Source organism: Agelaius tricolor, unplaced genomic scaffold (genome assembly GCF_023055355.1).
Source record: "Agelaius tricolor isolate 1412-34295 unplaced genomic scaffold, bAgeTri1.0.p SCAF_28, whole genome shotgun sequence".
In the NCBI taxonomy this organism is placed as follows: Eukaryota; Metazoa; Chordata; class Aves; order Passeriformes; family Icteridae; genus Agelaius; species Agelaius tricolor.
The window spans coordinates 5,970,474-5,994,341 of NW_027269288.1; the positions used below are offsets into that span (position 1 = coordinate 5,970,474).

A 23,868-nucleotide genomic window follows, 5' to 3' on the forward strand; every position below is an offset into this window, starting at 1 on the left:
CTAGGCAGGATGGGGCTGGGTTTTTCCCCAAGCAGCTGGGAGGGAGGTCCTTCAGAAACTGTAATTGCAGCCTTCCAATACTTGAAGGGAACTTATAGGAAAGATGAGGCAAGACTATTTACCAAACCATGTAGTGACAGGACAAGGAGGAATGGGTTTAAACTGATAGAGAATAGGTTTAGATTGGATACTGAGAAGAAATTCTCAACTGTGAGGGTGATGAGGCCTTGGCACAGGGTGCCCAGAGAAGCTGTGGCTGCCCCATTGCTGGAAGTGCCCAAGGCCAGACTGGACAGGACTTGGAGCAACCTGGGATAGTGGAAAGTGTCCCTGCCATGCCAGGGAGTGGGACTGGATGATCTTCAAGGTCGCTTCCTACCCCATTGTGTGACCTGTGACGAGCTGCTTTGTGCTCACTTTGCCAAAGCGTTAAGGTGATGCTGTCTGTGGTGCAAGCCAGGGCCTGCGCCGTGTGAGGGGCTGCTATGTGTGAGGGGCTACGGCGTGTGAGGGGCTGCTATGTGTGAAGGGCTGCGGGGTGTGAGGGGCTGCTATGTGTGAAGGGCTGCGGCGTGTGAGGCCGTGGGCTCCCCGCCCTCACTTGGCGGGATGAAGCTGCCTTTTGCCCGAAGCCCTTTGTCGGTACCCGGAGCCCTCTGCTCTGTGCCCGGTGCCCGCGCTCACCCCGGGGCTCCCGAACGGAGCTCCACAAGATGGCGAGCGCGGGCGCGCGCGCGGCCCAAGATGGCGGCGGGCGGCGGGGCGCGGGGCCGGAGGCGCTCGGACACCCGCGGCCCCGCTCGCCCGCCCCGGCCACGGCCACGGCCACGGCACCGGGCCCGGAGCTCCGACGACGCGGCCCCAGCAGCCGAACCCGCACAGCCCGCGGGGGAAACAGCCGACACGGCGAGACCGGTAGGAGGGACGGGGCCAGGTGGGATGGTGTGGGAGGGAAAGGCCGCCGGGCCGGGCGATCACAGCGGGGGGAATCGCAGGTGATTATTAACAGCTACAATCTGAGCTTCATCATGTGGGAATTATCAGGAGAATTGAAGTAAATTTATCGCCCTTCCCGCTCCTCCCACGACGTTGTTTGTGCCGGTGTAGAAATACAGAGCAGATTTAGCCGATTGCTGTGCCGGGTGATGACAGGCCTGGCACAGTAATTCCCATTAGCATCATCCTTAAGAAAATAAGAACATGGTGATTGACCTCTTACGGTGCTAGTTTATTCTCCTCTGAGCCAAGTGTTTTTATCTTGCTGGTGATGGACTGTGTATTGTGGTTTATGTAAGCTGTCTGCTCCTCTTTTCCTCTCTTTATATGTACTTTATACTAATTACTTTTCTTAGAAGGTTTGGATCAAAATGCCACTTCTGTGATGGAGCCCTTCTGTTCCTTTGCACGTAAAGAGAGGAGGTGATTTTATTCTTTATTTCAAGTGAGCTTTACGATCTTGTCTTTTTTTTCTAACAGTGTTCGTCACATGAAGCTGCTGAAGGACAACCTGCAAAGAGGATGAAATATGAAGAAAGCAATCTAAAATCAGAGCTAGAGGGACTCACATGTGAAAGTGGAAACCTTGCTGCGCTGGGGGAAACACCTAAAACATCTGATGAGGATGGAGGTTCAGAAGATCCAAGAGACAGCAGTGTCATCCAACAGGAAAGAGATGAAAGCATTCCAGAGACTGATGAAGGGAAGCAGGAGAAGGAGCACGGTGTTCCTCAGGAGCCACACACAGTGAAATCCAGCGGTGCTCCATTAAAAATGGGTGGATATCTGCACCACTATCATGTGTTCAGTGAAGAGGAGAGCAGCTGTGGGAGCTTTGACGGGGCCACCTCGGAGGACGCAGAGTGCCCACGGAGGCTGATGTTCCTGGAGCACAGCAGTGGCCTCTCGGATGAGGACAGCAACCAGCCCATGCCAGTGCACCGGTTCTTTGGAGATGTTGAGCTGGTGAGATGATGAGTCTGTTCCTGCTTCAGACCCAGCCCTGGTCTGCTTAAAATTTGCCTCAAAACTCTTGGAGAATTTGGCCAGTATTGTTGGGCCCTGTACCCCAGATAAAACTGTCTCCATCAGAGATTAAATTACTTGTCCAGCTGAATTAATTTCAGGTGTAAAATCTTTCTTATTTAGACTTTTTTGTCCAATTCCGTGAGAGGTATTTTTACTGATAACGACATTATGGAGGCACAGTATTGTTGGCAAAATAGATTTGTGCTGGTCTTTGGTTCTTTACAGAATCATAGAACAGCTTGGGTTGGAGGGATCTTAGAAATCACCCAGTTCCAGCCCTGCTGCATTGGGATTGCTTGGAATGGAAACTGGTTTCTGTCTACCTCAGCTTTTGAACTGACCCAAGGGCCAGAGTGTTACGTTGGAATCCCTTTAACAAGCATAACTTTGGGGCAAGTGATGCTGCTGTCTTTTAGGTGTTTCTTGTGGTATTTAGAAAGCAGTGAGGATTTGTTTAGGGAGCCCTTCACCCTCTGCCAATCCTCCTCACAGCAGTGGAAGGAATGCCAGGTGTGGGGCTGCCCATGGACCTGGTTTGGGGAGGCTCCCCTCAAAGCACCACAACTTTAGCTTTGTGCCACTGCTCCCAAGCTGAGGGTTGGTTCCTGTGTCAGCTGAGGGAGGATGGGAGCTGGAGGTAGGAATTCTGCCTCCACAGACTTTTTTCCTTGTTGATTTGATCTTTTCCCTCCAGCACCTCCCAGCAGTTGTGCTCCCGAGTGTGACGAGGAGCAGGCGAGAAGCCAGGAAGCTCCATTTCATTGCAAAGGAAGATGATGAAGAGGAGGAGGAAGAGGATGATGTCTAACAACAGACTGTAAACAAATTAAACCCTTCTTCTTTCTCTTTGTGACCACATGGCAATGGCTGTGTCAGTAACCTGAGGTGTCTGTTTGCCTTTTCTCAGGGAGAGAATTGGGAGAGTCTGTTTTGCTGGAATTGGCAGATACAGTATTCCAGTGATTATCTGGGGCAAATACTGAATTTTCAGTGATTTGGAAATAAAGTACAATTGAGCACTTTACCACTGATATTTAAGAAAAAACCCCAGGGAATAGAGAAGTTCTTATGGCTTTTTCGTAAATTTGAGCCTCTATCTTAAAAAAGTATTTGGTTTCACTCCTTTTTTTGCAAAATAGTCCAGAAAAGGATGCTGGAGCAAGGTTCTTTTAATTCTGCAATGTCTGTGGCATCCAGGTAATCAAGGAGCCAACTGACTCCCTGGTACAAAGAAGGTCAAATGTCTTCCTTGTGTGGGTTGTTTACACCTAACCCAGGACCAGTTAAACCTCTAAAATGCAGTTCTGCTGGCCAAATGAAATGCAGGATGCAGTGTGCTCATCTCTGCGAGTTCAGCACGTTTTCATTGCACGTCAGCTCCCCAAACACCCACCCCATGGTGCTGCCTCCTCCCTCCACCAGCTGCTCTAAGTGTTGTCCTTCCTTGATTTCCAACTGGTTTCCAGCAGGGATTTTGGAAACAAATGCTTTGGTGGTGATCCACAACAAATACCTTCCCTTGGATTTGATGGGCAGGGGAAGATTGCTGAGGCTGTGGGGCAGCCCCCTCTGCATGTTTAAAAAAAAACAAAAGGAGCAACCTCAGCCAATTCCAGGAACTGTTAATTCGCCCAGTGTTTGTGGGAATATTTCTTTGAAAGTGTGATTATGCAATAAGCTTCTAGATATTTATTGTTATAGCTCCTTCTATGTTTCTAAAAATAGAGAGAAAATGTTATCAGCAGATGGTTTAAATAAATATTAATTTCTACAGCTAGAGCTTGTTAAACATTCAAAAGTTGTAAGGCAAACAAATTGTATATGTATGGCATGGTAATGCATTCCCATTTCCACTCCAGCTGATGCATTGTTTCTGTCAAAGATATTTCTTGGCTCCTTTTCACTCTAATTCTGTAATGCAGAAAAATCCAGATTTTTAAATTGCATATTCATAGTTCCAGCCCAGCTCTGTGTTGCAGCAGCTCCTCCCAGCATTCCTTCAGTGCTGTGTTTGCTGCTGGCTCTTTCTAGCAAACACAGTTTCACACACAGACATTCATTTCACTTGCAAAATGCATTTTCAGTTTGGGGGACATGTGTCACACAGGTGACACTGGGTTTGTCACCAGAATCCTGCCAGTGCCCTCCCCAGTGTCAAACAGTGCAGGAGGGGAAGCTGGAAGGATCAAGTGCATGCAGTGGGATCAGCAGTCCTGTGTTAAAAATGCACCTCCTTGATTTTCAGACTGCACTGTTTAGGAGGAGATTGAGTTTGTTGTTTAAAGTAAATCCATATTCTGTGTAGCAAAGCTTCCAAGACCCAGTAATTTGGGGCTCAGGCAGAAATATAATTTCCACGCAATTTCATGTAGACTAACTGGTCCAGGACCAACACTATGAAGGAAAATAGAACTTTTTCTAGTTATTTACAGAGCAGTAAGTAGCTGGTGCTCAATTCATAAACACATTTCCCTTCATGCTCTATCACACCTGAATAATGTCTTGTGCACCTTCACGTACGCACACAGACACACAGATATGGGGGCATTTTTTTATTTAAAATGTTCACATGATTTACATTGACAATCCCAAAAGTTCAGTTGCTATCAGCTGGTATTAAAAAAAAGAAATTCAAGTAAAAAATTGAACTATTCCTGATTTGTTTGCCTGAGGTAGGAAATGTTTTACCAAAGCAATATTCTCCAAGGCAGTGGGTAAACATTACTGTAAACATGATCATTATAGCTGTCCTTTCTGGTGGTGTATCAAGTAAAACTCTCAAGCTGGAGGCAGAAAGTGTTAGAAAGGAGAGGGAAATCAGCAGGGAAGATGGCAAACAAAGGTGGGAAAGGCAAAAAAAAAAAAAGCCATGGTCTTGCTATTCTTTCTAGGAGATGCACATCTGAAGCAATGGCAAAGGGGCAGGTGGGGATGAGGGCAGGGGTTTGGCACAGGTGAGGTGGCAGCTCTGCTGCTGAACCACCTTTGGAATTCCTGAAGCTACCTGCAAAAGGCACAGATAAAACATGATCCTAAATCCTTCTTTGATTTTTTGGCTTAATCTCCAGAAGAATAGGAGTCTATGAGCCCCTGCAGGTTAGTTTGTAAAAAATGTTTTATCCAAGTTTCATTTCTGTGTACTGTGTTGGCCTTAGATGACAGGGTAGAATCAGAGTCAGCCTCTGGCTCATTTTGTACCTTTATCACACTTGATTTGAGCTTGATTTGAGGGAAGCTTGTAAGGAGTGGGAAGGCAGGAGAAGAGAATTAAATGGGATATTGGAGTGTGCTTTGTGAGGCTCTGGTTGGGTTACCCAGCCACTCTTGTGCCAGGGATTCTCAAATAGTTCTTATTTAAGAAATTGGAGCTATTTAAAAACAACAGACTGACATGATTGAAAAAAGCAGCAGGTCCCTTCCAGAGACAGCGCTAGGAAATCTCATGGGTTTGCTTCCTCTTTCTGAAAATTCTGCTTTTGTCACAGCTGAGGTTATGATTGGTTTTCTTATGGCAAGCAATATGTACGAGTTTTAAATTATCCAGGGTAAACAGCAGCTGATAGAAGTATTCCCAGTTCACTTCTCTCCCGTCTCGTGTTTTGACAGCTTCTGCCAGTTCTGGGACAACAGCACGTTTCTTCTCAATTCTTGGGGATACAAAAGAGAAGACAATATTGCCATCAGGAGTTTTTTCAGAATAATCAAGCCTCCATCTTCCTTTCAGAGCCAGGCAGAACTGCAATTCTTTCTCCATTACTAGGCATATGATTTTTTTTCCCCCAAGGAAATTAGTTTAGCAAATCTTGTTTGCTTCACACCAGCATTTGAAATGGTTCAGAGGGGATTTTGCTGGAGAGGAGAATTCACACGGATAGTGCAGTGAGGAGGGGTTTGCTTCCATACACAGAAAATCTGCACAGAAGCAAAGCAGCTAATGAGAGGCAGCATTTCATCTGTCTTCAGGGTTTTGTTCTCACAGCAGCTGCAGCATCCCAGCACCTTTTCTCACCACATATTCACAGCAGAGCTGACTGCACAGCGGGGGGAAGGGACTAAGGCTGAACCTTTCTGGCAAAGCTGAAGGCCACAAAGCAGGTAGGTCTGGATTAACACTTTGTACGTACATGTGGTCGAGATTCCAGGTGCTGAAGAGGATCCTGCTTTCCCTGTTGCTGTAGGGGTTGATGGAATGCTTACACGGGCAGTCATCTCTGTCAAAAGGTCCCTGTGAAAGGTGTCACACTCGTCACCCCAGAGAGATCCTGCACCCACATTCCCCCCAGCCTGGCACTGTACCCAGGAAGCTGTTTCCTTCCTCTGATGTTGAAGGGGCAATGGGATCAAACTGATAAAAGGGGAAGTTTAAGTCAGATATATACAGAAGAAATTCTTCTCTGTGAGGTGGTGGAGCCCTGGCACAGGGTGCCCAGAGAAGCTGTGGCTGTTCCATCCCTGGAAGTGTCCAAGGCCAGGTTGGATGGGGCTGGGAGCAAACTGGGCTAGTGGAATGTGCCCCTGCCATGGCAGGGGTGGAATGAGATGATCTTTAAGGTCCCTTCCCACCCAAACCATGCCATGATTCTTCAGGAAGGCTGCAGGTACCTGACAGGAGAACCACCCCTCTGCAGTGCACAGGCGTGCTGCCTCCTCCTCCTCCCTTCTGTCAAAGTAGCACCCGTTGTACTTCACAGATTTCAGTTTATCTGCCATCAGGTCGATTATCCCTCTGTAGGCATCTCGTGCTGCAGGATGAACGTTTGAAATAAAACCAGTAACCTAGAGGGGGGAAACCCAGCAATCACTCCTCTGTTCCGGTGGCAGCCCGAGGCTCTTTTCTACAAGCACAACTGTAGAAATACTTTATATTCCTGCAGCTACAGAATTACTGTTACAGCTTGACATAATTTACTTCAACAGAAACTTTTACCTCTCTCATGTAGCCCCGCATTCTGCTCTCACAGCTATGCCGCAGGTAGCTGGATTTGTTCTTGAACCGAGACTCCAGTCCTGGAGGGAATGAGATTATTTTGTACCTCAGCACAGCTCCTGCCCAGCTGGGAGCTCATGCTGGCTTTCCATTAACTCAGGTTGCACAGGTTTTTTAATATCCCATTTTTATTTTACTGGTTCAGGACTACCGTGCTCTTAAGCACTTAAAAGGATGCTGTAGAGCATCTGCTGAAAAAGCAGGAGCTGGTGTTGTTATGTTTCTTGTTACTCTGTATATGTAGAACACCAAGAAATTGTGAAAGGAAAACAATTGTTGGGGAAGAACTGCAGTAATGGCTTGGGAATGGAAAGGGAAACTAGCAGATTATAAAGAGAACATAAAGCTGGCAGAGATGTCCCAGTTATCCATATACTATTAGCAAATCATTAAACATCATAAATGCAGATTTATATTAATGGGGGAAAATGCATTCCAGAGCTATCTTTATTAAACCAATAGGGAACCATTAAAAAAAATCAAACATTTTAGCTTCGATACTAATCTACTAACACATTTAGCTTTAGATACTAAATGTGCATGTACTTTACAGAAACCTAAAGACAAGCGCTAATGGAAGGGATAACTAAAGCCCTGACCCAGCACCCAATCCCACCAGCCAGAAGAGCTCCCAAACTTTGCTTTAAGAGCAACAAAACTGACAGAAGTGACTTTTCAGAGCAGAGCAAGAGCTGGGATTCCCGTAGCAGCTTCCTACGGCAACAAACGCGCCTTCAAACCATTTCTTATCATCCTCCTTGTCCTCGGCCAGGATGTTTTCGCTCAGGTTGTGGATGAGATCCGCCAGCAGCTTCTGCCTGTGGGGAGCCCGCTCGTCCGTCAGCAGCCTCCGCGCAGCCTCCACCACAGCGCCCTGCTGGCTGCAGAACGCGGCCAGGAGCCGCTCGATGTCGCTGGCACCTGGGGCAGGTGAGGCGGCACCGGCTGAGCCCCCGCGGCCGGCGCTGCCCCCGCGCCCCCCGCCCGGCCCCGCCACACTCACAGCCCCGCCAGCTCTCCCCGGGGCCCAGCAGCACCAGCTCCGTCTGCGCCGGCAGCGCTCGGAAGTAGCTCTCGGTCAGCTCCGTGCCGTCCTCGTAGAGGCAGAGGCGGCTGCCTGCCAAGGGAAGCTGCCCCACGGGCGGGTGAGAGCCCGGCTCCGGGCGGGTGAGAGCCCGGCTCCGGGCGGGTGAGAGCCCGGCTCCGGGCGGGTGAGAGCCCGGCTCCGGGCGGCTGAGAGCCCGGCTCCGGGCGGCTGAGAGCCCGGCTCCGGGCGGCTGAGAGCCCGGCTCCGGGCGGGTGAGAGCCCGGCTCCGGGCGGCTGAGAGCCCGGCTCCGGGCGGCTGAGAGCCCGGCTCCGGGCGGCTGAGAGCCCGGCTCCGGGCGGCTGAGAGCCCGGCTCCGGGCGGCTGAGAGCCCGGCTCCGGGCGGCTGAGAGCCCGGCTCCGGGCGGGAGAGGAGAGCCCGGCTCCGGGCGGGAGAGGAGAGCCCGGCTCCGGGCGGGAGAGGAGAGCCCGGCTCCGGGCGGGAGAGAGCCCGGCTCCGGGCGGCTGAGAGCCCGGCTCCGGGCGGCTGAGAGCCCGGCTCCGGGCGGGAGAGAGCCCGGCTCCGGGCCGGTGAGAGCCCGGCTCCGGGCGGGTGAGAGCCCGGCTCCGGGCGGCCCCGACCGCAGCGGCTGCAGCTCCGCACGCGTCTCGGCGGGCAGCTCCAGCCCCGTCCCGGAGCTGCGGAACTCGCTACTCCCAGTCCCGCCCAGCATCGGCAGATTCGCCCGCATCTGTAAGCAGCATCCCAGCCTGGTATCGTCCCGTCCCGTCCCGTCCCGCACCGTCCCGTCCCGCACCGTCCGCAGCCTGGTCCGCCCCGCACCTGCAGCAGCCGGCAGCCCTTCCTCAGCAACCCGCGCAGGCTCCCGGCCGCCACCCCGAACTTCTGCGGGCTGCCGCACCCGCGCAGGCGGAAGGGCCGCAACGGCTCCTCCATGGCCGGGCCGGGCCGGTGGCGCTCCCCGCCCGGAGCCGGTGTCGGTGTCCGGGCCGGGGCCGGGGCCGGTGTCGGGGCCGCCCTGCGCAGGCGCCGCGGGGCCGGCGGGGCGGTCGCGCCTGCGCGGCGGGGCCGCGTTGCCATGAGAGCGGCGATGGCGCCGCGCTGAGCCAGGTGGGGCCCGGCCCGGCGCTTCCCCCCGCGCCCCGCTCTCCCTCCGCCCCGGGGACACCCCCAGGTCCCGCCAGGCTCCCCCGTGCTTTGTCCGCCGCTCGGCCTGGCTGTGCTTCCAGAGCGGTGCGGCCGGGACCCTTCCGGGCCTGCGCCGCCTGCGGGGTTGGGGCCGGCGAGGGGAGGGAGGGACGGGGCCGGTGTCGGTGCCATAACGCGGCCCGGGGTGGGCAGCGCTGCTCCCGGTGCAGCAGCCGCGGTGGGTGTGTGGCTCTCCCAAAAAGGCTAAACTGACCTTGTAGTTTGCTTTTTGTTCGCCTGAGTCAGATACCCAGCACATGGTGCAGCTACAGGTTTGGTATAGGTTGCTCGTGTATGCATTTGGAACTCTTAGTTTCAAGGTCCATCTTGGATTAGCAGGTTTAATTTATTGGAGATTGCTCTGCAAGTGATCTAAATCCTCGTTTTGCTCAACAAAAGGTTAAAAGATCAGTTATATTGACTGATGCTTTATCTTTTGGTCTATATTGACTGACCCACGCCTAAAAAACATTTATGGTGCCGATGTTAATTAAAGGGAATATATATTTGCACTCATCATCCACTGACTCGACTGGCCTCAGGATGCAATTCTTTGATTGTGGTGCCTCAGTGGGTTTTTGTCACCCTTCCAGGGATGAGTCTAAGCTTGAAGGCCGTGGCTGTGACCAGCTCACCTGCCCAGGATGCCACACAAGATCGGTTTCACGGTGGTCAGTTCGTCGGGACACGAGGATGGGTTCAGTGCTCGGGAGCTGATGGTTCATGCACCGACAGTGAACGGGTGGCGCTCGCCCAGGTACTGTGAGGGGATGCCCTTGGAGCACTGAATTTCAGAAGCACCAAGTTTAAAACGAGTGGCAGATGTACCATGCATGGTCAGAGCAGTTTGCAGTATCCCAAACCGAACTGATAAAGCAAAAAAAGTTACTTTAATCCCATGGAACCCTCATCCTGGGGGAGAAAAGCACCTTGATTAACACCTAAAAGCACTGCATTGTATTTAAATAAAGTCCTGGAAAATGAAAATGTTTTGTTCTTGGCAGCCTTGGAGTTTGGCTTAGTGTGAAAAATCCATTTGATGTCTTCTAAACATGTGTGGGGCACCTGAAGATATGCACGCAGTAAAGGGAAGGGAAAAGTGTTTCCACTCTACTCTTGGGATTCTGACAATATTTATAATATTAGCTTACAATATTAACTTGAAAGTTCCATAATTAAACGTTGCTCAAGTTGGAAGTGAAATATGCTTTAAAATGATGATTGAATTCAGAAACTGTGTCTGTTTCAGGCTCTGTCAGTACCCCCAGGAGATCACCCTGCAGCTGGTGGAGAGGTGTCGGATCCGGAAGCTGCAGCTGCTCGCTCACCAGTACATGATTGCCAGCAAAATTGAGTTCTACATCAGTGAAAGTCTGCCTGAGTACTTTGCTCCCTATCAGTCAGAGAGGTTTCAGAGACTTGGGTGAGACAGAAAGTTCTGGATCAGTTCATTGCTGTAATCAGAAAAGCTTCAGGGGGAAATAATACTCAGTGTGGGTTATGGGTGATGATGTGTGAGCAGCTGGGAGGTTCTGGACTTGTGTGGATCTGTGACAAAGCTGGAGATGCAGGTGAATTGCCTTGCCAGGTGACAGCACACAGTTATTTCAGTTGTGAGGTTATGAGGGGGGTTTCACAGTCGTTTCAGTTATGAGGGGATTTTAGACCCCACCTGTGTGTTTGGATGTATCCTCTGCTCATGTGTTACGTTTTCCTTCCCAGTTATGTCCCTCTCTCAGACAATGAGAAGACTGATTTCAGAGCTCGAGAGTTGAAATCTGTGTACATGGATGCAGTTGGCCAGTACCTGAAGCTGATTTTCCATAAAAATTATGTCAATAAATACAACTTGTATGGGCAGGTGAGTTAGAAGTCCTTACCTGGTAACCTAGGTGACACTTCATAGTAAAGAGCAGACACAGAAATCTGCTCCCTTGATTTATGGAAGCAAAAAATGTTGGTTGAAAGCTTCTGTGTTTATTTAAGTTTGTTTTAAAGCACAAAACACAAATAGCAGGTTAGAAGTGAGTTGGGATCAGGTGGATGCACCTCATCCAGAACAAACGAGTAAAGGGCACATTCTGTCACTCTCGTTTGTGCTGAGGTTTAGCCCACACAGCAGGGTCTGTGTTGAGGACAAGGAACTCCCTCTGAGAACAGCTCTGGGGTCACAAAGGCACTCTGAGTGTTTTGGAGGACCTGTTGTGGCATTAAGTGAAGGTGTTGCACAGCCAGCATGGTGCAGACACACAAACACATGCTGAGTTCTGCTGGGACTCGTTTCAGACCATGGGGTTGTAGATTTGGTGATACATCTTCAATGGAGCAGGAGGCACATTTAGCACTCTGCTTCTCTCTGCTTCCATATCACCCTCCTGACCACAGGCCCTGGTTTTTATTCCAAGAAAAGAGGAATGAGCTTACCCATTTCTATTTTCTGTGAATTTCTGCAGGTTGCCCTGGTAGCTGTGAACATCATTGGGGATCCAGCAGACTATGGCATCGACAGCATGAGCAGTGTAAGTCCAAAGCATCCCTGTCCTTTTACTGATGCTCCATTTCTTCAAGTACAGGTTCCTGGAGTAATGGGATGAACCTTTCTTGTGCCAATTCTTCAGCAGAGCTGTGTTGCATTAATTTATTTTTAATGTTCTCTTGAAGCAAGAAAGTTGAGCCTAATGTGGGAATACAAAAATTAAAATATAATAAATTGGGACATTTTCATTTTCATTGTCTCCAAGTTCTCTTGCTTCAATGTGCCCCAAAGCACAAGTGCTTTATGTTGCAAAACTGATGTTGGTTGTGGCAAGTCAAAATTCTGTCTTGAACACACACCTGATGTTGGTGAATGTGCATTCGGATTTTCTTTTTCCACCCTTCCAAAGCTTTCCAGAGAGAAGCTGATAGATCACTACTTGGGAATTAAATTGGATGACCCTGCCTTAGATGGAACTTACCTTGGGTAAGTTTGTTCTTTGCATATACCCTGGCAAAACCTCTGCTTGATGTAAAGCAGTTGTTGATCTCTGTGTTTTGTTAATTGTTAATTCCTTGCTAATGAAAAGAGAAGCCTGCCTTATTGTGATTTATTCATTCTCTGCCTTCAGGAAACTTGACTCCATTTCACCTCTGGATGATTTGGCCTTTGACATGTACCAGGACCCAGAAGTGGCTCAGATAATCCGGAGGCTGGATGAGAAGAAGAGGGAAGCTGTGCGTCTGGAGTGCTATGACCATGCCAAGAAGCTCAAACAGGCCATTGCAGACTTGCAGAAGGTGCTGTTGGAAGATCTCTGACATCTAAGTGGAGCAGAGCTCCAGTGGCCCATCAGGAATCACAATGATTTTGTTTGTGTGGAATCATAATGATTTTCGATATATTTCCCAAAAGATTAATTTTAAAATCAGATAGCTTGATTGAGTAATTTGCCTGCAAGCAATGAAACAAGTCAAGTAAGGTAGTTCCAAGAAATGCTCAGTAAAGTGATTCCAAGAAATGGAATGTTACATTTCCAAGAAATGTTCAGTGAGATGATTCCAGGGTGATTTGTACCAATCCTAGGTGGGCGAGCGACTCGGCCGGTACGAGGTGGAGAAGCGTTACGCCGTGGAGAAGGAGGATTATGACCTTGCCAAGAAGAAGAAGGAGCAGATGGATGAGTACAGGCTGAAGGTGTACCAGCAGCTGGAGCTGCATGACCTCCTGGATGCACAGCTGCTGGTGGGTGCTGTTAGGCCAAGCTAACAGGGTGCTCAAATAGAAATGGCACAGCAGCCAAACTTCATTCACAGGTTAAGGGAAATTTTGAGATTTACTAAAGCATTTCAGTTTTCTCTTTGGATTGTGGATTTCTTCAACCTAAGACTCTCAGTGTGGTGTTTTATGAACATGCTTAGTTCTCCACAAATCCCATTAAACTGTTGAGGTCTCAAGAAAATGGCATTAGAATCCTGAATGTTGTGCATAATTTCAAGACTACCTGATGCAGATTAATAAGGTACTTTCCCATATTTTGGAGGGGTAGAGGAGGCTTAGGATGGTATCAAGGCTAACCATACAGAATCCATGTGATTTTTTTTATATCCATACAGTTATGTAATGTGCTCAAAACAGGAAATTTTATAATCTCTCCACACATGCACCCACACAGAATTATTTTCTGACTGTTTCATAAAATTGCATTCAGTGGGAATGATGACACACCTGTGAGCCAGGTTCACCTTTTACTTGAAATCACCAGAAGCCCGTTGACAGAGTTGTAGCTGTACTGACTGATTTTAGCACATTTTTAGCCTTGCTGTAAAAATCTTCTTCCCTTTCTCAGATCCGAAAAAATGAGTTGCCCTTGGGATCTGTGAGTGGCACTGAGAGCCCCCAGAGCTCCCCTTCTGAGCCTGCAGACCCACGCCAAGGAGAGCCCCTGAGGGCAGAGCCTGTGCTGGAGGAGCAGTTGGTGGATCCCACTTCTTCTGAGCCTGTTGTTCCCTACCAGTCCCCTCTTTCTCCTCAGACTCAGCCCACAACCTCCAAGGAAGTGTTTTCCAAGGAAAATGTGAGTAGTGTTCCTTCTGTTAATACAGAAACCTGTCAGAGCAAACAATCTGAGGTCCAACCTTCCAAATAATGTGGTTATTCTCATTGTTAACTGGGGGGTGATGCTACTTTGATGTGAGAAAATTGCACTGAGGTGAATCCAATTAGTGATAAAACCACTTCACATCTGAGTCTTTTCCAGAAGAATAAATTTTATTTTTTCTGGTAGGTTGAAGTTTTACCTTATGATGAGAGACCTCTCCCAGCCATCTGCAAGCAGGTGGATGAAGCTGTTGCCTATGTTGAGCCAGAGGTGACTGAGGAGGATGTGGGTGATGCTCCAAGGACTGGCAATGCTGGGGAGCCTGAACAACTCACACAGAAGGCACTGAGGGAAGCCAGCCCTGTTGTGGAAGTTTTTGGAGAGACTTTGGTAAAAACCAGTAAAACAAACCCAAAACCCAGTAAAACAAACCCAAAAACCCCAGTAAAACAAACCCATGGGTTATTGTGTTCTGTGTTAAGAGGATTTTTATGTGTTCAGAGCTGCTGTTTTGAAATCTGAGCTTAAAATTTGACTTTGGCTCTATGGATGCCTGTTTACAGCATTTTTACCAATCCGTAGCTTTCATGATTGATTATTTGATGTGCTGATAAACAGACAGGATCCAGCAGACTGCTTTAGGGTATGGACCCAGAAGACCCAAAACTTGCCACTGTCTTTTGGAGGGAGGGAAACCCTCCCTGTGCCTGGAAGGGCTCCATGAGCCTGACCTGTTAATCCCATTTCACTCATCTCATTTCAAAATGTGTGCTTTTAATTAAGCCAGATTCCTGTGGGGAACACCTGGGGCCTTCATGCTTCAGTTCATGTGTTCTTTTGAGGCTGGTTCTCTATAAAAATGTTAAATATGTATTGAAATATCTGTAGGGACCTTTTAAGAGATAGATTGTTCTGTGCTCAGGTTTCAGGAGCATATTCCAGAACTTGGTCATGTCGAGAAGAGGCTTTACTGGCTGTGTACCAGAAGCTGATGGAGGTGGCAGTGGACACTCCAAAGGAGGATTTAAGGAACATGCTGAGGGCTGCTGTTTTCCTTGTGAGGAGGGCCATCAAAGACACTGTATCTTCAGTAAGTTGGGATAAATTTGGTGCTCCAGTGAAGAACTGACAGCCAAAATTGCAGAACCATGGGGTTAGGATACTTTGAACAAATAGTTTATAAAGCTACTGTTGAATAAATCCGAAACCAAAACAAAGCCCCTCAAAACTCCCAAGACAACTGGGCAATGTCTGGAATTAAACAGATGGAGAAAACTGCCCTGGGCTGAGCCATGAGCTGATGCAGTAAATGTGCAGTGAGGTTGATCCTTTTTCTTTGTTAAATCTGAAATACAACAATGAAATAACTTCTAGTTTCCAGCTCAAAGTACTGCACTTAGCTGAAGGACACTTGGGCATCAAATAAACCTTAAATAAGAAGAAAATAAGAAAATTGAGCTGGTACTCTTTATGAAACAATTTCTGAAGCCTTTCACCTAAGTCCTAGCAACAGGTTTTCTGGAAGACAGTTGTCTGAAGTAGCTTCCATTAAGGGTGTTACTGTAATTCAGATTAAAAATAGATTTTACTGTATTGTCTGAAAACAGGGGGCTCTGTGCTGTTTTTGCTCATTGTTTCCCTTTTCCTTTTTAACGTAGGTTTTTCAGGCTTCCCTGAAACTTCTAAAAATGATCATTACCCAATATATACCAAAACACAAACTGGGGAAGCTGGAAACCTCTCATTGTGTGGAAACAACCCTGCCACATTTGCTTTCTAGAACAGGAGACTCTTCATCCCGTCTTCGTCTTCTGGCTTCAACCTTCATCCAGGTGGGTGTTGCCCTTCAAATTAGGGAGCTCATAGGTGAGAAACACCTGGTCAGAATGGACTGTGAGACCAGGGTTGGCTGCTGTGAAGTGCTATAGCTTATCACAGAATCTTATCACAACTTATCACAGAATAGCTGGGGGTGGGAGGGCTCTTTGGAGATCATCCAGCCCAATCCCCTGCCAAATCAGGGTCACCTGGAGCAGTCTGGGGGTACCTGCTGCAGGCATGACTCTTGTGTTCTTTGCTGCAAGTGACCTACAGAGATGAGAAAACTCTGCTTTGCAGAGACAGGTAATTGTCCTTATCCAGCGTGCTCACTGACTCTGTGTGTTTCTAGGAAATGGCACTGTGCCCTGAAGTAAAACCTCTCCAGATTATTCCAGTGCACCTGGTTAAAACATTAAAACCAAACTCCCCACCACACCTGGCAATGAGTCACGTGGAACTGGTGGAATCTCTCTTGGCAGCCATGGGGACTGAAAACTCCGGGTTTACCGTCAGCAACGTCATGAAGGTGAGAGGCCGAGGTTACAGCACAGGGAGGATTTTCTGATGGTTTTCTGGGGGCTTGCCTGGATTTTTTTGAGTGTTTGAGAATTCCTGGAGAGGTGTATTCTCCTGATCAACAGTGCTGGTAATAATTTTAGAGTAGGTTGGACAGGGCTTGAAGCAACCTGGTCTAGTAGTAGGTGTTCCTGCCCATGGTATGGGGTGGAATGAGATGAGCTGTAAGATCCCTTTCAACCCAAACCACTCTGGGATTCTATGAAGCAAGATGTTAATATCTGGAAAAAAGAACCAATGAGTTAAAAAGTGTTTGCAACAACCTGCCTTGTGGGAAGATTTCTCCTGCTTCAGGAGAGTCTTGGACTAATAAACCAATCCTTAAAAATGCGAGAAAAGAGAGAGATAATAAAATGTTTTATCATTATTTCCAGTTTGCCACGGGAGCTCTGGAGCACAGGGCTTATGAGGTGCGTGAGGTGGTGCTGAGGATCATCTTTGCCATGTACAGGGAGCACAGGGCAGCTGTGCTGGAATATTTCCCTCTGGACGACGCCAGCGCCCGCAGGACCGTGCGCTACAAAACTCTCTTTGAGGGCTTTGCCAAAATCGATGGGAAATCTTCTGAAAGTGAAGTGAGGGTATGTAAGGAGAGGCAGAACCTCCAGGGCCACTTCAGACATGGTGTATTGTGTTTGCAGGGTTCCCAGAAGAAGGGAGGAATGATGGATCTGACTCCATGTTCTCAAAAGGCTAATTTATTGTTTTATGATACTATATTATATTAAAGAATGCTATACTAAACTATACTAAAGAATACAGAGAGGATACTTAGAGAAGGCTAAAAAGATAATAATGAAAACTCATGACTCTTCCCAGAGCCCTGACACAGCTTGGCCATGATTGGTCAATAAGTCACAACAATTCACATGAAACCAATGAAATTCCCACCTGTTTATTATTTATGATACTATATTATATTAAAGAATACTATACTATACTAAAAAATACAGAGAGGATACTTAGAGAAGGCTAAAAAGATAATAATGAAAACTCGTGACTCTTTCCTGCCAGGCACAGAGAAAAGCAGCAACAGAAGCAGAGAAACAGACAAAGGAAGAAATGAAAGTTCTAAAAAGCCACCCAGCAGCTCTCAAATTGGTGTTACAAGCAGAGGTTGAAGATGAAGAGGTGAGCATGTTTCAGTTTAAGGTTGTTTTAATCCTTTGCTCTTTGGATATCATGGACTTAGATAATGAGCATTGTTGTTGTCTTATTAAAAATAGTGAGAAACCCTAGGCATACCCTGGGTGATTTTTCTCCTCAGCAGTCCAGCTTAAAATCTGGGGTGTTGTTCCTCCTAACATAGTGTAAAATCTAGATTCTTTATTATAATTTAACAATAATACCAATATAATATAATAATATATAACATAACATAATATGTATTATATTATATAATACCTTTAGAATATAACAATTATACCTTTATAATATAAAATAATACCTTAATACAAGTGATTTGCCCTAGAACCAGAAGCACAAATGTTGTAGTGCATTGACTCTGCTTCTAAATTTTAAATTCCAGACAGAAATCAGAATATACTGTGTTCCCTTTCTCTCTAGAAGGCAAATTTCTGAGTTAAATTTCTTTCTTTGATAGGAGAAAGAATCTTATTTTCAGAAGACAAAGAATCAAGGTAGGTGGTAGTTTCAAAAAAGAGTTAAGAAATGTAGATGAATTAAATTGTGATCTTGGTTTAATAGTTCTCTCCTTACAGATTACCAGGTGTATGAAGCAGGAAAGATTCAGGAGGAACTTTCCTCTGTTGCAAATTACCTGGATAAGTAAGTGAGATGAGCCTCTAATCACCTTAAGCCCTTGGTGTCACCTGTGAGCTCCTAACTGTAATAACATTTTTCCAGTAGATCAAAGCTAATTCCTTCAGCAGTGAAACAATAAGGACTAAAATCTCTTCCAACAGATTTGAAATGATCACCAGGCAATCCTAAGTTCTTTTCTTTGAAGTTCTTGGATAGTGTGACTTTGTACTTTTTTTTTTCTGAGTATTTGCATGTGGGCTAAGAAGTAGCCACAGTTTAATGTTCAGCTGCCAGTGTGAAATAAGGGAAAAATATGGTGTGGCTTTGCTGGGTGTTGTAGGGGGAGGGCATAGAAGAAGCCTTGGAAATTCTGGAGCCAGGAAAGCCAGTTTTGGTGAGGTGCTCTTGGAACTTCTGTAGAATTAATAATTCTCTAAGAAAAAATGCTCTATGCTTGTATTTACCCTAAATTACAACCCAGTACCTGCCCCATCCTAAGCTCAACTCTACACAGGGGAAAGAAACTCTTCAAGATATTGGGTGTTTTTGAGAACAGCTTGGAACAGAAGGAACAGGGCTCATCTGTTTCTCTCTGATGTCACTGATGTTTGTATTTTTTTGCCAGCCTGTGTATTTTTTGTGGTGAAAGGAACGAGTCCTTCACTGAGGAAGGGTTGGATCTGCACTACTGGAAGCACTGCCCCATGTTAACCCGCTGTGAGCACTGCAAACAGGTCAGACTGAGCTTCCCAGAGCTGCTGAGACATGGACTGCTGTTGTTCTGGCTTAGATAGGCAAGATATTTATTACTGCAAGATATTTAACACATGGGCAGGTGAATTCTGAACACACCCACGTGATTTGGGTAGCGCTTTTGGAAAAAAGCACCAATAGAAAATGAGTTAATAACTGGACTGAAATTTAATTTTCTCCTTGTCATTTTAGAAGGTGAGGCTGAGCTGATGAATCCCATCTCTGCTTGCTCAGCACAAACCTTGCTGGCTGTGTTGCAGATGCTGGAGATCTGCAGCCTGACAGAGCACCTGCTGACTGACTGTGACAAAAGGGACAGCTTTGGGAGGTGCCCACGCTGCAGAGAGGCCGTGCCCAGGGATGAGCTGCCCAGACACATAAAGAGCAGGATTTGCAATCGTGAGTAGCTCCAAAGAGGAAGGTGGAACATCAGAGGTTCACATTTCAAACACCAGGGATCTTTGGCAAGTCAGGCTTAGGGATCTAAGTGAATCCTGAGGATGGGATAAATGCCTGAGTTTTCTGGTGCTTGGCCTGTGTGAATGTGTGTTGGGAGGGTGAGTGAGAGGACTGGGAAATCTCTTCCCTGTAGATTAGGCACTGTCCCAGCACAGAAAGGACATGGCCCTGGTCTGGAGTGAGTTCAGAGGAGGCACCAAGGTGATCAGAGGGTTGGGTCACCTCTGCTGTGGGGAAAGGCTGAGAGAATTGGGATTGCCTGGAGAAGAAAAGGCTTTGGGGTGGCCTAATTATGACCTTCTAGTAGGGGCTGAAGGGGCTACAAGTGAGGTGGAGAGAGGCTGTTTAGAAGGGCCTGGAGTGACAGGACAAGGGGGAACAGCATGATCTTTAAGGTTCCTTCCAATCCATGTGATTCTGGGTTCTGAGATTCCTTTTGATCTTGTTTTGATGATTAAACACAGGGCTTCTTTGGGAGCAGTTAATGGTAACAGGGCAGGAGCTGGATTAGTCATGGGGTAGTTTTATGCTACTTGCTCTGCAGATTTTCTTCTTCTGTCTGAAATTAGCCTCTCTTTGCAATTCTTACATGATTTTCCAAACAATTTCAGCTGCCAAACCAGAAAATGTGGCAAACCACTGCCCTTTGTGCCATGAGAACTTTCCTCCTGGAGAAGAGGTGAGGCCATCCTTCACATTGGGCAGATGTTGTTATGGGTTGGTTTAATGTGATGGACCTTTCAGAATATATTAAAATCCTGGAAACATTAATTTCTATTTCATAGCAAGGAGCTCATACTTTGAAAAAGCAGATTAAAGTGCTGTTGATAAAAAGTTTGTACACAGTTAAAGCTAATTTTGCTAGAGTTGTGCTATCATTGCTTTGTAATTGACTTCAGGCCTGGAGACCTCACCTGATGAGCAGAGATGGCTGCAAAATGAACCAGAGGAGGACATCCCTCCTGAACAAAACCATTCTGCTGCAGCCTGGTAAGACATCAGTTAATGATAATAACATTTGTACTTTTTACTGTGTTAAAACAGTACAAAGCAGTACTTTTGCTTAAGGAAGGTGTTAAATCCCCAACAGCTGGGTCTGTACAACTCGTGGGTTGCATTTGGGTGAGCTAAGTGATAGTTCTTGTGCTGGAGCAGTGTGCCTGGGAGCAAATTCCCAAAATCATGCAATAACAGTCATGTTCAAAGGAGGACACGAGCTCAGCTGGTGGGGAACTGGCAGATTTGATAAATTGATCAGTTCAGGGATTTTTTCTGCAGAACAAGATGACCGTGAATAGAACAATCAGCTGAACAGTGTTCTGGAAAGCTCCTGAACGCTGACACAGGGAACCAGAGCCTGATTTAGCTTTTAGTGTCCAATCAAAGGTTGCTAATCTGATCCTAATTACAGGGTGAACTGAACAGTGAGTGCTGTGCACTGCTTTTCCTTTGCAGTCCAGACTCAGGAACCTGACAGATTTATCATTGTGCAGCTTTTTCACCATCAAAGAGACATTGATGATGGTCAGGTGGTGTTTTTTTCCAACAGTTTCCTTTATGAAGAACATGGGAAATCCTTTTATTTCCAGAACACAGAAGTTAAACAAGCTGCCTGCAGCACCAGAACTTTTGGCCAGTAACCTCCAAACCTTTCCTCCTTCAGACTCTTTGGAGTTTTTTAGTCAGCTGTGTTTTCATTTCACATGCTCTGAGCTATGCTCTGCTCATATCTACATGTCACTATCCCAGGTTCCTGGAAAGAGCTGTGGAATTGTTTCTTCCAGCTGACCTAAGTAAATCATAAGGGTTAAACTTGGCACTTTCCAGTGTTAAACTGGATGCACAATCCTGTCTGTTTGTCCTCAGCTTTGCTGTTTGTACTGGCTAATGAGACACCAGTCAGTGGGTAGTTTGTTGCTGCTCAGAATTTGGAAACAGAAGCGAATCCTGCCTGGATAAGCTCTGATTCCAGAGCTGTTTCCCAGAGGTAGGAAAGGAGCCCTGACCATTCAGTCTGACACTGCTGGTGTGGAACATGCTGAGGCTCAGTCATTCAGACTTGCTTCAGTCATTCAGACTTAGCAGATCTTGGGAATCAAACCAGAGGATTAAATTCACTCCTGGGTCTAGATGTGCAATAATGATCTCTGTTTTTCTCTTTGCAGCCAAAGCAGTTGGCCACTATTTAAGGAGACCAGGTCCTTCAGGAACAAAGTTTCAATCTCCTTCAATAGGAAGCAAGATCAGAACTCGAGGGGCCCCAAATAAAAACACTGGCAAAACATACTCCAAGCGATGACAGGAAAAGTATTTCTTCCTTTGTCTGAATAACTGGGCACATGGCTTTTCTGAGCTATTTAAAAATCGTAGGCAACTTGTATCATCTTTTGTGTGGGTTGTTTTTAGCCTTGGGCAGTGCCTGGTGTGATCCCCACGGCGTTGCTGTCACTGCAGCACTGGGCTTTGCTTTGCTAGGAATGCTCATTTTGGAAATACCAAATGTTCTGGGACAAAAACATTATTTTGACAGATAACTGTGCTCTCCAATCCCATGTCAGTAATTTAATGGGTTCAAAGACATTAATTATGTCAGTGGAGAGAAGTCTGTTTCCTGGTGCTCGAGGAACAGGAACCGCACGTGGGGGAAGCCTGGCCTTGTGTGTGTGTCAGATTTAGGGTTCTAAAGGCAGCAGAGCTGTACCCAAAGCACTGCTCAACCCCAGGAATTTGCACCAAATGGAAAAGCCAGAGGGCTGGCTGGATGTTCTCCTGGTTGTGCCACTGTGCAGGAGTTGACAGGACATTGCAGCCTCTCACTGTGCACCAAGTGCCTTAGGAGCCCACTTGGCAGGAGGGTTAAACTAAACCCTCCAAGTCTGTATCCCCAAGAAATGACCCCTTACAGAAATGAAAAAATTATCTTGGTTGGGTCCTGAAGAGCTTGAATTAGTAAATTTAGCCCTTTTTGCCTGCTTTAGTGCACTTTCAGCTCAAATACTGAGCTCCTCTAGTTAGGTATTGATTAAAATAACCATCCACAGACTGGAGCATGTGTCTTCAACAGCTTCAGAGAGACAAAGTCTATTAAAACCAAGGCATGAAGCTTTGTACCAAAGCAGCCATTCTCACATCTCTAACATTCTCTCTTTAACATTCCAGCTGTTGCTTTCCAGTGTGGAATTGGTACCATGGGCACAGGAATGAGTGGTCATGATAATATGAGGGGAAATTTGGGGGTTTTTGCTCCCATGGAGTGACTTTGTGGTGTTGTTTTGTATATAGAGCTGATTTTGTAATACAGTTTTTCTAGTTTGCCTGCAGCCTGCATACCAGCTTAGGGATTTTCCAGGTAGATCAGTGTGCTCAGATTTCAAAATTCTTTGTATAAATTGTTTCTCTAACTCTTCCAAATACATATTTCAATATTTATACACACATTAGGAACATTATATATAGGTATTTTTATTTTCCCTTTAGTGACATGGGTTCCTATTTGAGGGCCTGATTCTCTATGCTAAATAAATAATAAATATCTCAAAATAGCCATTGATCTTGCTCAGAGATGTAAGGATGAAAACTATTCTGTGGTACAATAAGGAAATAACTTAGTGGTGATAAAATAGCAATTTTTTAGAATGTGAAAGGAGTACAGTAGTACCACCAGTGTCATGTTTAAAGGTGAATTTACTGTGATTGCTCCTTAATTAACAACCTGGGTTTGCTGCAGTGGCAAAATAAACACTGGAGTGAAAAACACCACGAGGTTTGGTGCTGTGCCACCAAGTCCTGAGCAAAATATTCCAGAGAAAATCCATTGCACAGATGTGGGTCTGGGCAGCAAAAGAAGGGCTGCAAAGTGTTGGACTGGAACCTGGATTTGGCTACAATGGGGCCTCAGTAAGAAAGCAAGGAAAGAGTATGGTCCTGAGTGATCTCTGTCCATCTGAGCTGTGCCTGAGTGCCAGCTGAGGCATTTTCATGTGTCACTGCAGAGATGGTTCCAGAGCAGCCCCTGTGCATGTGTGCAGGAGTTGATCTCATCCCAAAAGACCTCTTGGTGTTCCACTACCCCAAGAGAGCAATTTACACTGATTGCATGTTCCTAAGTGCTGGATGAGCAAATCACATACTGAAATCTGGGAGATTTTATCAAGAAAAGGAGTCACTTGTGTTAAATGTCAGTTATTTTTATTGCACATATTTAATAAATTACTTTAGCCAGTCTGGAGGGTACGTCTTTATTTTCCACCTGCTACAATGGAAATGGGTACAGAGTGGTGTGAGGCTGTGGTTCCTACAGCCCCTGTGGGTACCTGTGAGTGCTGTACCTGTGTGAGCCCTGCCTGTGGGACCTGTACCTGTGTGTGAGCTGTGCCTGGACCTGCCTGAGCCATGTCTGTGTGACTTGTACCAGTGTGTGCTGTATGTGTGTGAGCTGGATCTGGAGCTCTACATGTGTGAGCTGTACCTGGACCTGTGTGACTTCTACCACTGTGTGCTGTATGTGTGTTGTACCTGGACCTGTGTGACCTGTACCAGTGTGTGCTGTAGCTGTGTAAGCTGCACATGTGTGTGCTGTAATTGGACCTGTGTGACTTGTACCGGTGTGTGCTGTATGTGTGTGAGCTGCACATGAGTGAGCCGTAACTGGACCTGTGTGACTCGTGAGCT

At 46.8% G+C, this 23,868-nt stretch overlaps 3 protein-coding genes across 3 annotated transcripts; 2 read left to right on the forward strand and 1 right to left on the reverse strand.

Moving 5' to 3' along the window:
• Window positions 1-709: 709 nt before the first annotated feature.
• Window positions 710-3,802, forward strand: CUNH1orf174 (chromosome unknown C1orf174 homolog). Its single transcript, XM_071449401.1, has 3 exons — window positions 710-915; window positions 1,477-1,962; window positions 2,720-3,802. The coding sequence occupies exons 1-3, from the start codon at window positions 745-747 to the stop codon at window positions 2,831-2,833; spliced, it is 771 nt and encodes a 256-aa protein (XP_071305502.1). The 5' UTR covers window positions 710-744; the 3' UTR covers window positions 2,834-3,802.
• A 762-nt stretch (window positions 3,803-4,564) lies between these two features.
• DFFB (DNA fragmentation factor subunit beta) lies at window positions 4,565-9,015 on the reverse strand. The gene is given in 7 exon segments (XM_071449400.1): window positions 4,565-5,672; window positions 6,150-6,250; window positions 6,628-6,801; window positions 6,953-7,032; window positions 7,745-7,935; window positions 7,937-8,142; window positions 8,882-9,015. Coding segments are annotated over 7 exon segments (1,083 nt in total). The 5' UTR covers window positions 8,996-9,015; the 3' UTR covers window positions 4,565-5,455.
• A 55-nt stretch (window positions 9,016-9,070) lies between these two features.
• On the forward strand, window positions 9,071-23,423 carry CEP104 (centrosomal protein 104). Its single transcript, XM_071449399.1, has 22 exons — window positions 9,071-9,169; window positions 9,841-10,004; window positions 10,497-10,670; window positions 10,970-11,108; window positions 11,701-11,766; window positions 12,133-12,209; window positions 12,355-12,523; window positions 12,810-12,968; window positions 13,573-13,800; window positions 14,011-14,214; window positions 14,747-14,914; window positions 15,483-15,656; window positions 15,995-16,171; window positions 16,596-16,802; window positions 17,236-17,352; window positions 17,825-17,861; window positions 17,943-18,009; window positions 18,611-18,719; window positions 18,999-19,137; window positions 19,809-19,876; window positions 20,097-20,187; window positions 21,363-23,423. Exons 2-22 carry the CDS (start codon window positions 9,892-9,894, stop codon window positions 21,494-21,496), a joined length of 2,817 nt encoding a protein of 938 aa, XP_071305500.1. The 5' UTR covers window positions 9,071-9,169; window positions 9,841-9,891; the 3' UTR covers window positions 21,497-23,423.
• The last annotated feature ends 445 nt before the right edge of the window (window positions 23,424-23,868 follow it).